Source organism: Thalia democratica, chromosome 6 (genome assembly GCF_965202585.1).
Source record: "Thalia democratica chromosome 6, ktThaDemo2.hap1.1, whole genome shotgun sequence".
NCBI classification, from domain to species: Eukaryota; Metazoa; Chordata; class Thaliacea; order Salpida; family Salpidae; genus Thalia; species Thalia democratica.
This window is the reverse complement of record NC_139170.1, coordinates 27,002,952-27,020,962: the sequence shown is the minus strand read 5'-3', so window position 1 is coordinate 27,020,962 and position 18,011 is coordinate 27,002,952. Positions and strand designations below refer to the sequence as shown.

Here is an 18,011-nt window from a genome sequence, read left to right as displayed (position 1 = left end):
ATACTTATTGGACGACTGTGTTCAGGTAAAGTTTATACAAAATGATAATATTTTAGAAAACAAGCATGCTTAATTAAGCCCATTTATGAAAAAATTAATGAAATAACCTGTTACTGAAGTTTTAATCATGAATATCTATAAAAACTACATGCAAATAGAGCAGTATGAAAATTAACTTAGTTATCTTTAAAACCAAGAAATGCTAACAAATTTTAATAAAAGTACCAAAGGCATGGGGGAGTTAAACACTTTTTTCACATTTTGATCTTATCTTATTGAGTTTTTAAGCTACAAGATGGTTTTTACTGATTATAATAATAGAAAACATTTTTTGAGATATATCAGGTCAAAGTGGGAGGCAACAATAGGTTCCTTTTGGAAGGGGCAAACTAAAACAGCAAAAAAAGACTACTTCACTAAAAATCTATATTCTCTTACGTTTTTTGAGATAAATACCTCAAACTTTCAGGATATGTTGTCTAAAGTACTTTAAAACTTTGTCAGAAATGATGTTTTTAAAATTAAAAAAATAAAATTATAAAAAATAAACAAAAAACTAACAGTTTTTTTTTTGTTTTTTTGTCACAAATTATTTACTTTTATTTGTTTAAAATCTCTTCCAACACAATTTTTTAAAAATTGCAAGGAGCATATTCTGAAAGTTTGTGGCATTTATCTCGAAAAACGTAGAAGAAGATAGATTTTTAGTGAAGTAGTCTTTTTTTGCTGTTTTTGTTTGCCCCTCCCCCAAAGGAACCTATTGTTGTCGTCCAATTTGACCTGCTATATCTCAAAAAGTAATTTGATTTTTTTTAATTTGTAAAAAGCAACTTGTAGCTTACTTAAAATTCAATATTATAAGACTAAATTGTAAAAATGGTGATCTACATCCCTATGCCCTTAACATGTTTTTAATTGTTATTCAAACTTTTTGGTGGGATGATTAGTTAAAAGTAAGTTTTTGATTGTTATTCAAAATTTTTGGTAGGATGATTAGTTAAAAGTAACTTTTTTCAAATGTTGGCTAGTATTAGCATGGTATTTAAGACTTGAGCATTTTGCTTGTAATCTCTTCTTACAATGTCTACATCTTACGTGGTATGAACTAGATACATCAGGCATAATCCAGTCTATTAGTAAAATCATATTCTGTATTTAATAGATAAGTCTTATTTATGTAAAGCAATAATCAACTACTTTACCTTTAAACTCAGGAACAGATTTCCATTTAGAAGTGTATTTTTGTTTATTCTTCCTAGTAAATGCTTTAACTTCGACTGTTATCATTTTTAACCAGCTGTGACAAATAAATGTTTTAGTGCTTTATATTAAATATGCTGTTATAAAGTTAACTATCATAAAATAACAAATAATATTTTCTTAGTATTTTGGTTTAAATAAATCTTGGGAATCATAATTGTACATATTTTTTACTAATATTGTTACTTTTTTTAAATTAATCAATTTAAAGTTCTTGAATTAAATGCCTATTTCAATATTTTGTTTTTAATTTCATTTTACTTCCATTTATTTGTTCAAATTTTTTTCAGATTTATTAACAACAACTGAGCATCTCCTATATGCAAATATAGGAGTAAAACATTGTTTTGTTAGTAATAAGGTATTAAAATAAATATTAAATTGTTTTTTTACTTAATACTTAATAAAAATTCATTAGTTAATTAGATAGATGTTTTTCCTACTTTTTAAACAACTTACAAATGTATACTTTGATTTTAACTATTCTAACTACTAAGTTGAAATAATCATAATTTAGCTAAGTTAATAATAATCAGAATTGCCACTCTTTGAGGCAAAATAGTCAGCTAGTCAGCCTGTGTTACCTGAGACTAGTTAGAGTTTATAATGAAATAGAAACAAAACGTTTTTGTTAGCAAATTTTTGAATAAAATTAATACTAATTAAGTTTAAATACAAAAAGATACCTAAATAATTACAGAAGAACTTTAAAAATCAATATTTGTAAGAAATAAGAAATAATTAAGGCACAAAAACTAGTATGAGATACTTAAAAATCAACACTAGCATGATATTTCAAAAAAAGTTCATACTAGCCTAAGAGGGCCACACAAAGTATGTATCTGAAACTTTTTTTAACTGAATATATCTTAAAAATTAATTGAAACTGTTTTTGGTTGTATAAAAAATCTTACTATAGACTTTATAGATGATACTATAAAAAAACTAATCTAATGAGGTTAAATTTCTACATTATACAAACAAATTTTAAAACTGAAACATTAATTTTTAGCACAATCATTTTATCTAACGTCCACCACAAAAATTAATGTACATTTTCATTGACTATTTGAATGCTTTAAAAGACAAAATTTTATTTTTTGCTCATATATTGTAGGATATGGGAAATGTGAGCTGAAAACTTTTTTAATGAAGCAAATCCATCAAGTTTTTTTAATGAATATTTTATTAAAACTGTTTTTAATGATTCCTTTTTGTAACAACTAGATGATTAAGATCAATTATTTAACTACCATTTTAATATACTTAATACACAAAACTTATTTTTAAATTTTTTAGGATTGTTTTACATAATACTTTGTTAATTTTTTTTAGTGAATAAAAGACATTGTTTAGATTTTAATTTAAACACAGCTGTTTTTAGAAAAATTTGTACACTTCTAAACTTAAGCTATAAAATCATAACTTCTAAAATTCTTGAAAAACATGATTTATCAAAACCAAAATTGAAACAAAAATATTTATCAAATAACAGAAGAACTTATTTAAGAAATCAAAGAAGAGCTAAATAGAGTAAATAAAGTGTTAAATATTAAAAAGAAATCATTATATAACTGTTAAGTTCTAAAATAATACGTAAAATGTTTTTTACTAGTCTAAAGTCATTTAGCTAATTCTTGAATAATTAATAAGTATACAGTTAAAATATTTAGTTGTTACAAAAGGAGAGTCTTTAAAGATATTTTTAATAAGAGTTAGCTTATAAAACTGGACTAACTTAATAACACATGTTAACCAACTTTATTATTTTAATGGTTAACACAGTTTTGCACATTTGTAGGCTACTTTGTATATGGCTACTATACAAACAGTCCTAGACTTTAAAAATGTGTGGCATAATTAAATTAAATTTTGCAGATAGGATGTTTCAAGAAATCTTATTTACCCATTTCATTAAGACTCAATCTATTGTTTTTTTTTTAGGTAAATAGTGACCAGCAAAAATGTGAAAAAATTAAGTCAAAGAGACATTTCTAAAAATTAAAAAAAAATTTAAACAATATTTTTGTTTTTGAAAAAATGATAAACTTATGTTTGAATAAATAGTAACTTGAAATTTAATCAAGTCATTTAGAAATTCATTATAACATTCAAATACATAAAATAGAATACAAAAATTAAACTAAAAAGAAAACTTTTTGATAAAAATCTTTAAGTATTTTAAGACTTTAATCACAATTTATTATTTTATTTCTAAGATATTTTAATTTTTTATGGTAGAAAACCATCAGATTTACTTCACCCTCTATTTTGCTTCTTAACATTAAATTGAACACCTTTTAAATTAAAAAATTTGTATTTTCAGTGTAATTAAAGATTTGGCAATGTTTCATAAATAACTTACTAAGCTTAATATTTTGCTGAATATATTTTGTCTTATTTTCGTTAAACAATATAAAAAAGTTTAAATAAGTATAAATTAACATTTAAATACATTATTTAATTTTCTACCTGAAAAAATGAAAAATATATATAACTAATTGAAATTTTAAAACATACTAAAAATTGGCTTTTTAATACTGATGATTTTTTTTATTAAAGTTATGAGCATTTTTTAAATATTTCCAAACTTAATTTATTTGAAGAGCAGTGTTCCTTTAGAAACTTTTATAATGTTTTAACTTGTCACAGTTTAAATTTATTATTTTAAACCTTACAATACAACTTGTAGTTACAAGCATTGTTACTACAGTTTATAAACTTTGATAAATTATTTTTCAAAATGTTTTTTTTTTACAAGGGGACTCCCCTTTACGTTTATGTGACGCCCCTTGAGGCCGTTCTGCTATAAAAGTCTAAATTTAGGTTAAAAGAGGTTTATGCTAAGCTAACAGCTATTGTGGAAAATAGCTCATTTTTTAACAAATTTTCCGCGTTTCAGCTACATTTGGCTTCTCTGCCTCTAACCCTTACCCTCAATCGTTAAGCGCTTCTTGAATTTGACTAGGTGGATTTTGATCGGGTGGATTTTGAACATGTCCCGAGAAAACTATGAAACTTAATTCCCCAAGCAAGTATACGCCGATGCTGTGACGAAAAATCCGTCAACAATCTAATTATACGGCTATTACTACCAAGTAATCAGCTATTGTCAATTTAAATAACATAATACAAACTAAAAGCTTTAATTTTTATAAATTTATAGTAAAAAAAATCAAAATAGTATGCTTAACATTTGCCAATAACGAATTAATATAAAAATTATAGTAAATTTGAAACCTTTACTTTTATCTTTACCTAATATTTTAAAAACACCTACTATTTAAATCAAAAATTTTTTTTTCAAAATAAGTACACAGCTAATCATCAAGTTAACAAAGAATAAAATATAAACATTTTATACATAATATGATATAACTATTTTTTAGTTAAAAAAGTTCAAAAAAAGATAGCAAATCGATCAGGTGTACATAAAATGCATTAAAATCAGAATATATGAAACATATAAATAAAAAGAGCTAATCATCAGCTAATATAACTTCCGGCTAAGTCTTGTCATAGCTATTTCAAATACAAAAGTCAGTTTCCTTCAAAATATTGTACTTTGTAAATTAACATAACTACCGTTGAAAGATCTAGCATATATAAAGTGTGGTTAAAGCTAAATATAGTACACTATAACGATATTGGTTTGTCCAGTTTAAATTAGGGTTTCCCGAAAAGGACTATATCACCGACATAGCTAAAGTTATTTTTGTTTTCAACGGGGCTTTTTTTTTTGTGCCAAAGGGGGCTATTATGAAAAAGAGCTTGGGGCAGTCCTATTACAAATAAACAAAACAATTAAAAAAATTCAAAATATTTAAATTTGCAACAAATGTTGTCTGACTAAGACTTTTTTAATTAAAATAAAATAATGATTTACTTGTTCAGTTTTTATTCGATTTAGTGTAAGTCTGATATGTTTTTTTTAACAACAAATAAACATAAACACTGAATACTTGATAGACACTAATTTAATTGCATTAATTATCATGCTAAAGTAATTTCATCTAAATAAAATTAATTGACAGTGTCAGTTCTGCCTTGAATCTTATCAACCCCGTTTTTACTAAAACTACTGAAAAGTGAAGTAAAAGATGTTTTTTTGCCTTTAAAGATTTTATTTATCATTATTGTAGAAAAAAAACATTATTTTTGTTTTGCTTCTTATATTACACTTGTTTCAATTATATTTAATTTGTTTTAAATAATTTCTTAAGAATTTCATTTTTGTTGTTTGTTGTGAAACAAAGTTTAATTTTTTAAATTTTATTGACAACTAAACTGAGTTTTAATTAAACCTTAACAGTATAAAACTAATATTTTGCAACGATAATCGAATAAAAAATAACACTATTTTCATACGTTTTTAAAGTAAAAATTTAAATGTTTTGTAAAATTGAAAAAACATAAGTTAGAGTAAAAAAAGCTACATACGATTTTTTTGTGGTCAAAAATATAATCTGTATTTTTTATAATGCATAAGTACAAAAAAACACTTTCACGATACATATACACTACTAAGGAAAAACTTAGACTTAGCATTTCAATACTGAAACACATTTTTTATATTTCTTTATATAGTAGACACCTATAAAAACTAACTATAAAAAATATAATAACAATATTACCTGTAAATTATAATAATTAGTATTTCTTGCTAAAAACAGTTTTTGATCTGAAAAGCGAGTTTTGAGTTTGGTTTTGTAATCGATTATAAAGGATGTATGTTAAACTAAATTTTACAGTTTCAACAAAAAGTTATTACTTTAACACGCATATATATAAACACTATAATATAAAGCTGAACATTTTTAATATTATGTGTATTTCCTTTACACTAAACTGAACGGCATGGCATGATCATTAGCAAAAATCCATGTGACATTCTTAGACCTGGTTTCGTCCTCATTAGGACTCATCAAGCAGACATAGTTACGATGAATCACTGTTTCATGAACAAAACGTTATTCTGTAAACTAAATTGATAATCAGGTTTTACAAACTGTTAATATAGTAGGTTTTGTTTATTTTGGTATATAAAACTAACAGTTTTGAATTTTTCTTTTAAAAACAATTGTAGTTGAGTTTACCATTTAGTTATAAATTTTTTTTATACTAAAATAGGATAATTCTTATACGTTATTTTCATTTGATTTAGACTATATTTTAGTACACAGCTTGATTTTTATCTATTTTTTAAGTTAAACTTTTATAAAATATGCATATTTAGATTTAATTATTAAATTATTTTCTAAACTTTTAAATTTTAATCTTGATCAGAAGCTGTTAAAGCTTTAAATATTATTTAAAGTAGGGTGCACGACAATTTAAATTCCAACAATTAAATTGAAGTTCTGAAACTTTTTTTAAGGGCCAAAGCTCTAAAAGTAATATATGTTTAAAAAAAATAAAAAATGCGTATGTAGGTCTAATTAATGGGTTTGAGACTAAAATGCACGAAGGGTCAAATATGCACGAAGGGTCAAATATGCACGAAGACGCTTTTGCACGAATAGACTTTTGCACAAAGGGTCACTTTTGCCCGAAGACACTTTTGAACGGGTTGAAAAATATTATTATTATTTTTAATTAATATTTTTTTAGATTAATAGTTTCTTACTTAGTACCACTATTACCCCTAACCTTTACCCTCAGTCAGCAATTTTTCAATTTTTTTTAAATTTTGTTTTTGTTATTTATGTATTTTCTATTTTTATTTTTACTATCACTGTTATCTCTAAACCCTTACCCTCAGTCTGTAACCTTTTTTTAAATTTTATGAATTCATCTCTTTTTTTATTTTTATTTTTTCTATTGATATAAGTTTTATTATTTTTACTCTCGTGCAAAAATGTCTTTGTGCATATTTGACCCGTTCGCCTTATAAATATCTATAAACTTTTTGTTTCCTTAAATCGTTTTAATATTTTTAGAGAAATTGCTAAAATTAGATTTAAATAAAGTAAACTTTAGTAATTTTAAAATATATTTTTAACATATCTTTTTGTCTAAAACCAAAAAGTAAAGTGTGTTTAGGATTTAGTTAGCCTTACTTACGCATTTACAATTTTTTTTAAATATGTATTTTTTTAGTTGTAGCCCTTTTAACATTAAAAAAAAATTTAATTATTATGTAATTTTTAAAGTAAATTAAGGATAAGATTTAATTTTACTTTGTTTGATAAGTGAAGTATATTAGTTTAAACAGTTTAGATATTAAATTTTTTGTTTAATAGAAATATTTAATTCCTAGTTTTAAAGTTTTGTTATCATTAAGCGTTTTTAATTATCTAGTAAATATAAATTTACACCATTATTATTTTTTATTTTTTTCACGTGAAGCGATCAGTGAAATTTTTGCCAATTTTTTAGGTGCATTTTAATTTCTTTGTTTCAGTAGTATACATCTGTACAATATAATTAAAAAGTTGCACTAATTAGCAAAGAAATATCCGTACAAGAAGTCTTTGGGAGCTTTTTTTTTGTTGGTTTGAAATCTCTATAAAATGCAGTTAATTAAGTATCGTGAAATTTTTTAAACGTCGTCCTATGGATAGCACAGCTGTGTTTGGTACAATAAGCATCTATGGAAACTCAAACAGTTTTATGAGAGAGAACGCATTCAAGTTATTCTGAAGGAAACTAAGCTCTTAAGCTGCGTATGTTGTAAGAACCTATACAGAGATCAGCAAACTACAACCTGCAACTTATTTGATGTTAGTAAAAACTTTTACATAATAAAAATAAAACAGTAAAATAGTTTTAGTCAAATTTTACACTGTATTCTAAATTTAGTAGTCAGTAAAAGAAGGAGTTAATTTTATGCTTATGTCAACTTAATTACGTCGATCATGTTTCTATTTTTGTGTTAATGTTGATAAGTAGAGTCGACTTGAAAGCATTTAAAATTTGACAAGTTAAATTACGAACATTTAAATGCGACAATAAAAACTGGAAATTTTATGTTTTTAAGTTTCAAGTTACAATAATAATATCTAAAAAATAAATCTCTGACAACTCAAATTACAATATTTGAAATTTTTAAATACGGTCATTATGACTACGTCAATTCAAATAATGAAAATTCTCACGTAAAATAACTTGGTGCACAGTGCTTTACAGTAATTAAGTTTTATTTAACATACGAAAAAATCTAGTATTTCCTAATTTAGTTTTGCGAAAAGAGATGTAACCTACCAGGAGCAAATAACGTCTACAAATTAACGTGTAGATCAGGGTTTCCCAAACTTTTTTGCAAACGGCCCCCTTTAAAGAAATTAAAAAAGCCATGGCCCCCTTCAACAAGATTACTCTAATAGTCTAAAACTACCATAAAAAACACCTAAGACCTTTTTTTTTTGCTCTTCATCTGCAACTCAAGAATATCTAGTGTAAGTTTCAAATTATGACCTCATGGCCCTTTTGTGGCTCCTTTACTGCTCATGGCCCCCCTTTGCTGCTCGTTTCCCCCTGAGTAACTATCATGACCCACTTTGGGAAACCCTGGTGTAAATTATAAGAACTACTAAGTGTTAAATATAATACAAAGTATTAGATTTAAACATAGAGAAAACAATGAAAAACTTTAAAAAATAAATTAAATCTTTTTGTACTTAGTTCTTAATGTACTTAGAAAGATTAGCAAAAGTTAAACAAAATTATTTAACCAGGTATTTTACAAAAAAAAAAAACTTTGCATTTTATACATTATAATTTAAAATATATGTTAGTAACTTGTTTTGTATTTATTTTCTATTTATTTAAGGAATATAAAAAGCTAAAACTTAAACTTAATTAATTTTGAAAAATAGAATAGACTAAAACTAACGTAAGTTACCTTATAATTATTTCAATTGTTGGTATTAGCTAAATGTTGAAATAGTTATAGAAACTTTTCTATATCACAATATACTAAAATTAACCGTAAAATAAGATTTTAATACACTTATTAAAGCATTTCATTAAATAAAGCAGTTCTACTGTATTATTTTAAGTTTTTTTGACAAGTTTCAAAGCTTGAAGACGTTTAAAAAGTAAACAAAAACCCTTAAGTTTTAGGGAGATTTCCTAAAAAAATCATTAAAGCGTAAGTTTCAACTCTTTATTTGTACTTCGACTAATGATAAGAAAATAAAGTTTCTTATTAGGAGTATTTACTAAAAAAGGCACGGCTCATTTTACAATAGTTTAGCTATTCAATAGCAAATAATGCGGGAATAAACTTTTTTTCTTTTGTTTTGTGTCCTTAAAACAACTTTTCTTCTAACGTGTGTTAGAAATAGTAGCGTATAACTTAGTGTTTAATATTTCACTTCAAAGTTATACTTAGGTTGTTGTAGAGTAGCCTTATTTGTTGTTAGACTACAAAAACTTTTTTTATTTTCTTTTTATAATACTAATTTTTAACTTTATCTAAGTGTATATAAAATTAAGATTAAACAGATAAACATTAACTAATGTAATAATATTGTTATAATATCGTTTATTTTTTTTACGACAACTATTAATAAATTTCGGTTCTTTGAAGTTGTAATATTAATATACTTTTAGAAAACTAATGTTTTAATGTAAACAAATTTATAGAGTTATTGAAAAAATATTAACTTAATAGAATATATATTATACAAAATTGAAAACAAACAATGTTTGTTTTTTGGCAGATGTGTTTAAAGTACTTCAAATATTTTAAAAGCACTCATAGTTGTATGTATTCTTTTTTTTTGTTCTCGATTAATAAAAAGTAAATAAACCTAACCCATTTTTTACCACCTTATGTACTTTACGTTCTGATAGAGAATTAAAATTTACTACATTTTAGCGAGAGATTTGTTAATACAGTATTCAAAGCTCTTGCTTGGCAACAGTACTTTGATAGGTAGATGGCATTTGTTATTGTAAACTACGGAGGTATATAATCTTTAACTTCTTTTTGTAAAAACAAAAAATATTTATAATTTTTCTATAATCTGTGAGACTTAAATCAAAAATCTAAATAAACTAATACTAATGGAATTTTTGATAAGAACGAAATATTGTTAAGCAAAATATTTTAACAAACTAAATATTTACAATTTTAACTTGTTATAATAATTTAGTAAAGTTTACCAATTTAATGTTTTTTTTTTAATAAAAATTTGACTATCGTTTTTTTATCATTTAGGCTTAAAATATAGTCAGTTCAAACGTTTTTGTACATTTGTAAATTCTTTTTCAGATATGCGTATCTTAAATAGAATTAAACATGCGTCACAACTAATTAATATTAAGTTTTTAAAAAAAATACTCATATCTAAATAAAAGAAATAAAATTATTTCAAAATACTACCTAAAATAATAAAAAGTGTATAAAGAATATTTAAACAACAATTTATACTAAAATAACTTATTAATTTAATTTTCATAGAAAATCAAAAGAAAATTTTCAATCCTAATTGTCTTACAAAATACTTAATAAAGAACATAAAGCAGCGATGTAACTATCCAAATGAAAGTATGTTTTTAATTTTTAATTTTTTAGTTTTCAGTTTTGTAAAGAGAAATAGTTAAATGAATTAGCTAATACTAGTTACGTAAGTATTTACACTAAAAAGTACAAGTTAATAAATCTTGCAAAAGTAATAGGAGACAATCTAGACATAGTTTATTAAAACATAGTTTTAAAAATTGTATTATGTAGGAACATTTGAAAGTTTGTTATTGTTACTTAACATTCAATAACTGTTATGGTTAACTATACATATTTTCTAAAGCACCCACAACCCCTAGTTTTACTCTTTATTTATTTAAAGTCTTTTTTTTCATTAGGATTACTTATAGACAATGATGTAAAAACTAGTATAAAAAATCATGTTACAAAAATCTAATACGAATTTAGTTGACGTGGAACTGAGTGACGAGTTTGGAAATCTCAAAAATATTTTGAAAACCAACGAGGACCAGTACGCGTCTGACGTGTTAAACGTAGAACGTGAAAGTCTTGTACTGTTGCAAGTTAAGCAAGTTCTGTATACGAACAACCGTTTGGGAAGAATGAATAGTAAACCAGAACAAGTAACGTACATACCACTGCTTAAAGATGACAAAATTGTCACGCCCAAGTTCACTGGTTTGTGAATTTCAACACTTATATCTTACATATTTTTATAATTAACGATCTTGGTTTCAAAAATATTCTGTAATGAAATGAATTGTTTCAATTTACTTTAGGTGCTAACTTCAACTATAAAATGGATTTATTTTACTAGCTACCATTAGGATAACGTTAACAACTATTTTCTGATAACAAAGACTTTTATTTAATGAACTTTAAAAGTTCAAAAAATAATAATATATTAAGAAAAAGTACTGTAATAAAAGACGATCTTGAAACAGTATTCGGAAAGCTTAAAAAGCATTGTAATCGTTTTTATTAATTTTTTTTTAGCTATTTATTTGTTTTGTCTTTAGCTGTTAAATTTTTTTTAAACTTTGCGCCAAGTGCAAACAGTTTTAACGTTTAAAGTTGTTAAATACTATACAATAGTACACCTTAGATAAAAATACTGTAGCAAATGATTTTAATTACTCTACTACATGTTTTATTTAAACTTAAACAGTAATTCAAAAACACAAAAACATATTTAACCTAGAAGTTTGTTTGTTTCACTGTTAACCTAAAAAATAGTTTGGTTTAATTACACAGGCTAGATTTTTACTTGAGTTTTAGTCAGTATAATGATTTGTAAAAATATATACTAAAATAGATAAAAAAAACATTAATAAAAACTTGAAAGTTTAAAGTATAAAAATTTTATTCATGACATTTTATGCCTAGAATTAATTATATACTAAAAGTATATGTTTAAATAACTATAAAAATAAATGTCTTTTAAAAATGAAAATCTTTGTTGTTTTTAATTTAAATTTTCGTTTAAACATTGAGCTTTTATCTATAGAATTATTTTTTTAAATAATTTTTTATAAAGCAACTTGACCTATTTGAGTCTACACTAAAAGTTAAGTTTAAAAGGTGGCGTAAAAAGTTTTGTCTAACTTATATTTAGGTTGCGGTTAAAGTTACACCTATAAATCTCGCTGTGTTAATGTTTAGATCACAAAAAATTACAACTTAAGATCAAGAAATGTGGGCAATTTTTATGTTAATACGAACAAAAAATACAGTATATATTTTAACACTTGTAACTTAAGCTATCACAAAAAAATGTTTACAAATTTAATAAAAAAGTTGTTTTTTAGATTATATCTTAGCTATCTTATTTTGATCTACTAACTTAAAATTAAAAATATGGATCTTTAATTTACTCTTAATGAAACAAAGTTTTAATGCAATGTAGCTTAAAGTTTACAAGTTTGTAAACTTAAGGTTCAAAATAGGATGTAAATTAGTATATCAATAAAATGAGTTCAAAAATTATTTTTTTTAATCTACACTTAATAGAATAAAACATTAAAATAAAATTAGCTTTTGTAAGTTTGTTGTATTCGAATTAAAAACATTGTCTAAAGAAGTTTTTTTTCAAATGGTGTAAAAATCTGATTGAGAAACAATTGTTTTGAAAGTTTCAACTATTAGATTTATATTTTAGTTTATGAACTTAATTATAGAACAGGGGTCGTCAGCTTAACATAAGTTGCAGACTAATTTTCCTAGAAAAACTTGCTCACGGTCCGCACTGTATAGTAAAATTCTACTGTTGGCCACAGTTGTTGTAAAGTATTTGTAGTAAACAATACAAAAATGTTATTCTAAAAGATAATAAGTTAAAATAAGCATTAATAAATCACTAGTATAAATTATTTCTTAAAGTAAGAGCCTAATTGAAAGTTTTCATCATAAAAAATTTCTTTTTTACCGTTTTAAATAAGTATATTTTAGCTAAATAGTACCTCGCGGGCCGAAAGTTTTGATTTTTAGGACCGCATTTGGCTTGCAGACCGCAGTTTGCCGATCCCTGGTTTAAACCATAAAATTATGCTTTTTTAGTGATGAAATTGATTATCATTCATCATTTTACTTAGTGATAAACTAGTGTACAACACGTCTTTAAATCATCGTTATTATAAAAATTTAAAAAATGTAGTAAAAACATGTAGACATTAGTTTAGACCCAATATTAATTTAAAAACAAATTGCTTATTATCAGTCAGATAAAATTCAATACTTATAGTCATTAAAGACTAAAGATACCATACGTGTTGTATAACCTTATTTAATAAACTTGGTTTATTTTTTTATTAATGCAATAAAAACGTAGATAATTATTTTTTTTGTAAATACTGTTTTTTTTCTTTTTAGTAAAATATTATTTATTTATGTTAAGCTTATTTAGATAATGAAATACTTACGAACTATTTTTTATTTATTTCTATAATCTACATTTAACATAAGATAAGACTAATACGAACCTCACACTAGTAAAAATAAGTTGTGTAAATATATTTTTTATTCATTCTTTGAGATGCTTTCAAAGAAGTACGCGTATAAAAAACTTAAACATTACGTTGTGATTTGTTTGTTCTTATTAAAAGTTAAAGGTTTTTTATAAGGAAAAGTTTTGGTTGTAGAGGTAAGCAAAAACTTATTTTAAAACTATTAAAAAAATTTCACTTAAAATTAAAACAAACACTAAAGAAACCAGATCAAAACTCTAACTCTTATTTATTATTATTATTAAAGTTTATTTTCAAACGAAGGACCCAGGCATTAAAACCCAAGCCACTTATAAACTAAAAGACACTAACACAAAATGATAAAACAAATTACAGTGATTAAATAAACATAAACATAAAACTTATACAAGGCTGAAATATACTAAAACTTTCACAACCAAAATATTCAACAATTCCAAAGTCACCAATCTCCAAATATACATTCCAAAGCAACAAATCCCTGAAACAAGCATCTCCTGTCAAAATTCTTCAGAACCTGGCTCAAAACTCTAGGAACCATCTTGAAGACCACTTTTACCAAACAAGAACTTTCAAAACAGAATTTATTTTCAACTTTAGACAAAATCCTTCATCTTGCAGAACATTGAAACAACTATTCGCCAACAATTTAAATCATTATAAACCAAAATATTCCTAACTGAATTAGTTGCCTAGAATGTAACATATATTAAGAAAGCTTTTTTTTTGAAAACGGTGTGATAAAAAACTGTTTTTTTTTTATGTCAATCATTATAATAGTTTATTGAACGAAAAAAAAGGCGCTCAAAACACTTAGTCCTAGGACCTGGTGCACAAAGAACATTTTGGTTATCGAGTCGCACACCACGGATACCTTTTAACGTTTTGTCCAGGACTGGACTAAAACTAAATTAAAGTAAAGAACAAAGCATTTAAAGTTGTTAATCGAAAAAATGCTACTAAAAATAAAAACAGTTTGTTTGTGCACATATGAATTGTAAAACTTAATAGTTAGTAAAACTAAGAAGGACAAAAATTTTTTTTGATAGAAATGACTTTTCAAATTTAAAGGTTACACTAATATAAAAGTTAAACACTAAAGTTCATAACATTTATAATTTAGTATAAGATAAATGCTATTATGTTAAAAACTTTTTAAATATAAATTTAATTAGATTAGCGTTTTATAAATTAAAAAAAAAAAAACTCTGAAAATTTAAAAAAAAAACATATTGACATTAGAACTTTAAAAACTTTTAACACAAACTTTAACTTGACAAAACAATTGTTTTCAAAAACTGGTAGTTAAAAACCGTAACTTTTAGTAAAATGTTTTTTTTCAGTTTTATATAAAACTTAGTGTATGACTAAACTTAAAACAATAAAAAAAAAATTAATTCAAAAAGTTAACACCTACAATTTATGCTTGATAATTTTTTTAAGATTCAGTATTATGCTTCTAAACAAATTAGTAAAGTAAACAGGTTAAATTATTATTATTGCAAAACAATATAGATTAAAAAAACATGTGTAGTTATTTGTGAAACCAATAGTATTAGTTAATTATTTTAAGAATCCATCGAGTACAACGTTATACTTAATTTCAAATCTTGCACTCCGCAATCATGGAAAAAAAATGATAAAATATTTACTTATCAGAAACGAAAGACTAGTATCTAAAGAACTACAGAACAAAAGATAAAAAGAATAATAGATCATCTTTTGAAAAAAAGTTATCCAATAAAATTTGTAGTTAATTAAATTGAAAAATTACAAAAATTAGAAGTTAGTTATAAAACAAGAACTCAGAAAAACAGTATTTAACAGTACCTTACATTAAAAATATTACAGAAAAAATCAGTAGAATTATAACAACAACTTTTGAGACAATTGGTATTGATATTAATTTAGCTTTCAGAACAACAAAAATTGGAAACTATTTTTCATTAAAAGATCGAATCAACAAAATTCACAGAAGTTGCCTCGTTTGTTGGTTTAAGTGTCCAGGAGATCTGGATCCCAAGTATATTGGGAAAAAGTAGCGACAACTGTTTGTCAGAATTGAAGAGCACTAAATCAGAGTTTTCTAATTTTTTTCTATAAGGTCTCCTTTGAAGAAATAAAAAAAGTAATGGCCCCCTCCGACAAAATTTCCTAAAAGAAAAAGTAAATACGATTGCATGACGATTTAAATTCGAACAATTTAAATTTGAAAAAGTATTAAGTGACCATATCTCTTAAAGTAATGTATATAAAAAAAAGTTATAAAAAAAACGTATGTAGGTCTTATTAACATCTACAAGCTATTTTTAATTTTCTTTAATTTTTAATTAGTTTTTGATATGTTTAATAATTACTAAAGTTTATTATATTTTTAAGCTAATTTAAGCCATTTAACAAAAAATTTTGAAATTTTGCAAAATCAAAAAATGATCTATAGAAATTTATAAGATCTACATACGTTTTTTTTTTTTTTTTTACTTTTTTATTGTTTTTTGAGTTGAGACTTTTTAAATTTTTTTTCAAGGAATTTAATTGTATAAATTTGAATCGTCCAAACTTGAATAGTCGTGCACCCCTTAAATACACATAAAACTTTTTTTGCTCTTCATCATCAATTGCAGAAAATCCTGCATAAGTTACAATATTAATAGAAAATAAAAACCCCTAATTAGGTAATATGGCATAGTTTAAAAAACCCTGCACTAGACCGTCAAAGTTGAACAAAGTATACTCTATCAAAATAATGATAATGTTTTTAACTTTTTTGATGTAATTAATTTTAGTAAAAAACGAAGTAGTTTATTAGCAGTTGATGCAATTATGTTTTAAAAATTTTAACCAAAAATAATTTATCAACTAGCTCCTAATAAAAGATCAGAACAGGGGTCGGCAGGCAGTTGGTTATCGCGGCCCAAATTTCAAGTTTTAAAATTTAAGCGGCCTTAAAAACTTTTTAATAAAAAAAAATTCCAAAAGTTTAATTAAACAATCAAATGAAAGCTTCTGTTTTAGATATATTATTTTACTGTATAAAATTTCTATGCTATTTAGATAAGTATTTAGTTGTAACTGAGGATCTCATTGATCAAAGGAGTAAACGATTATTGAAAAAAAAGTCATGAATTAATAAATCTGAACATATACTTAAAATTAAAACAAGCTTATAAACTACTTTAAACTTTACTTGGATATAAAAACAGCTATATCCTTAAGGTATATAATAACTTGCCAGGCAAATAAATATTCATAACGTACAACTATTTTTTTTCTACAAAACTATGTATAAATTATGAAGTGCCAAAAAATTATTAGATAAATTCTTATTTTCGATTTTCATATACTGTGCGTACTTTCAATTATTTTGATATAGTTGCAATTTTTCTATTAATAAGTGCTATTGAACTTTAAAAAGGTATTGTGCTATTATCTACTTTTAATGTTGTAAGTGCAAACGCGCTACTTTTGCTACTTATCTTGTAAAAATAAACAGATAGATAAACTAAAAAATTTATTTATTACGATTGTTAAAAATTTAAATATTCACAGCAAGATTGTCAAACCAAGATGACAGCAGTTCGTACAAAAGCGATAGGTTTTCGAAAAAGGGACATGGCACAAAAGACAAGCGAGGAAAAGATGTGAAAAAGAGCACTGATACCGATTCGCATCTATCAGTGACTCCTCATCCCAACACACCAAACTCAACTCGCCGCAGAAACACGTTCAGTCATGAAAGAGTGTCAGCAAGCAGGTCTAGATCGAGGGGAAAGCAACGTTAAAATTTTGTAAAATTAAGTTTACACGTTACATTTAGTTTTAACCTTATTTTTCTTATAAACAGCAAAAATAAATGTTTAAACAAATGTTTCACTTTACTTAGTTTTAGAGTTTGAGTAAGTAAAATTCCAATTTAAAATTATTAAAAATAAGGTTAGACTCATTGAGAAATTTATCCGAAAGTGCAAGATTTTTAGGTTTTCTGATTATTTTGACTACTCCTTTTGTTTGTTTTTAATTTTAGTGTTTTGTATTGAATTATGTTGTATTCCTTTTTTTTTTGGTAAATCAAAAAAACTCAAGTAGAGATTATACCCGTACAAAATGTTTTTGAAATTTAAGCGTTGTACAACTTTTTTTAGCTTTAAACAAACTTTATTGCAAATCATCTTTGAAACAATTAAAAAGTCTTTAAATTTATGCCAAAAGAACGTTCAATTAATTGTACAAAAAATTTTTCCTTCTTTCGTCTGTAAGAATAGAAAATCTAAATACTAATTTTAGGACAAAAAAATCTCTTGAACAATAAATTCGTAATCTAACATACTTCAGGCAAT

General features: G+C 24.6%; 1 protein-coding gene across 1 annotated transcript; it reads left to right on the top strand.

Annotated features, from left to right (window-relative positions):
- The first annotated feature begins 10,045 nt into the window (after positions 1-10,045).
- Positions 10,046-17,801, top strand: LOC145838520 (uncharacterized). The gene is made up of 4 exons (XM_082946129.1): positions 10,046-10,173; positions 10,670-10,756; positions 11,141-11,371; positions 17,224-17,801. Exons 1-4 carry the CDS (start codon positions 10,146-10,148, stop codon positions 17,454-17,456), a joined length of 579 nt encoding a protein of 192 aa, XP_082802255.1. The 5' UTR covers positions 10,046-10,145; the 3' UTR covers positions 17,457-17,801.
- The last annotated feature ends 210 nt before the right edge of the window (positions 17,802-18,011 follow it).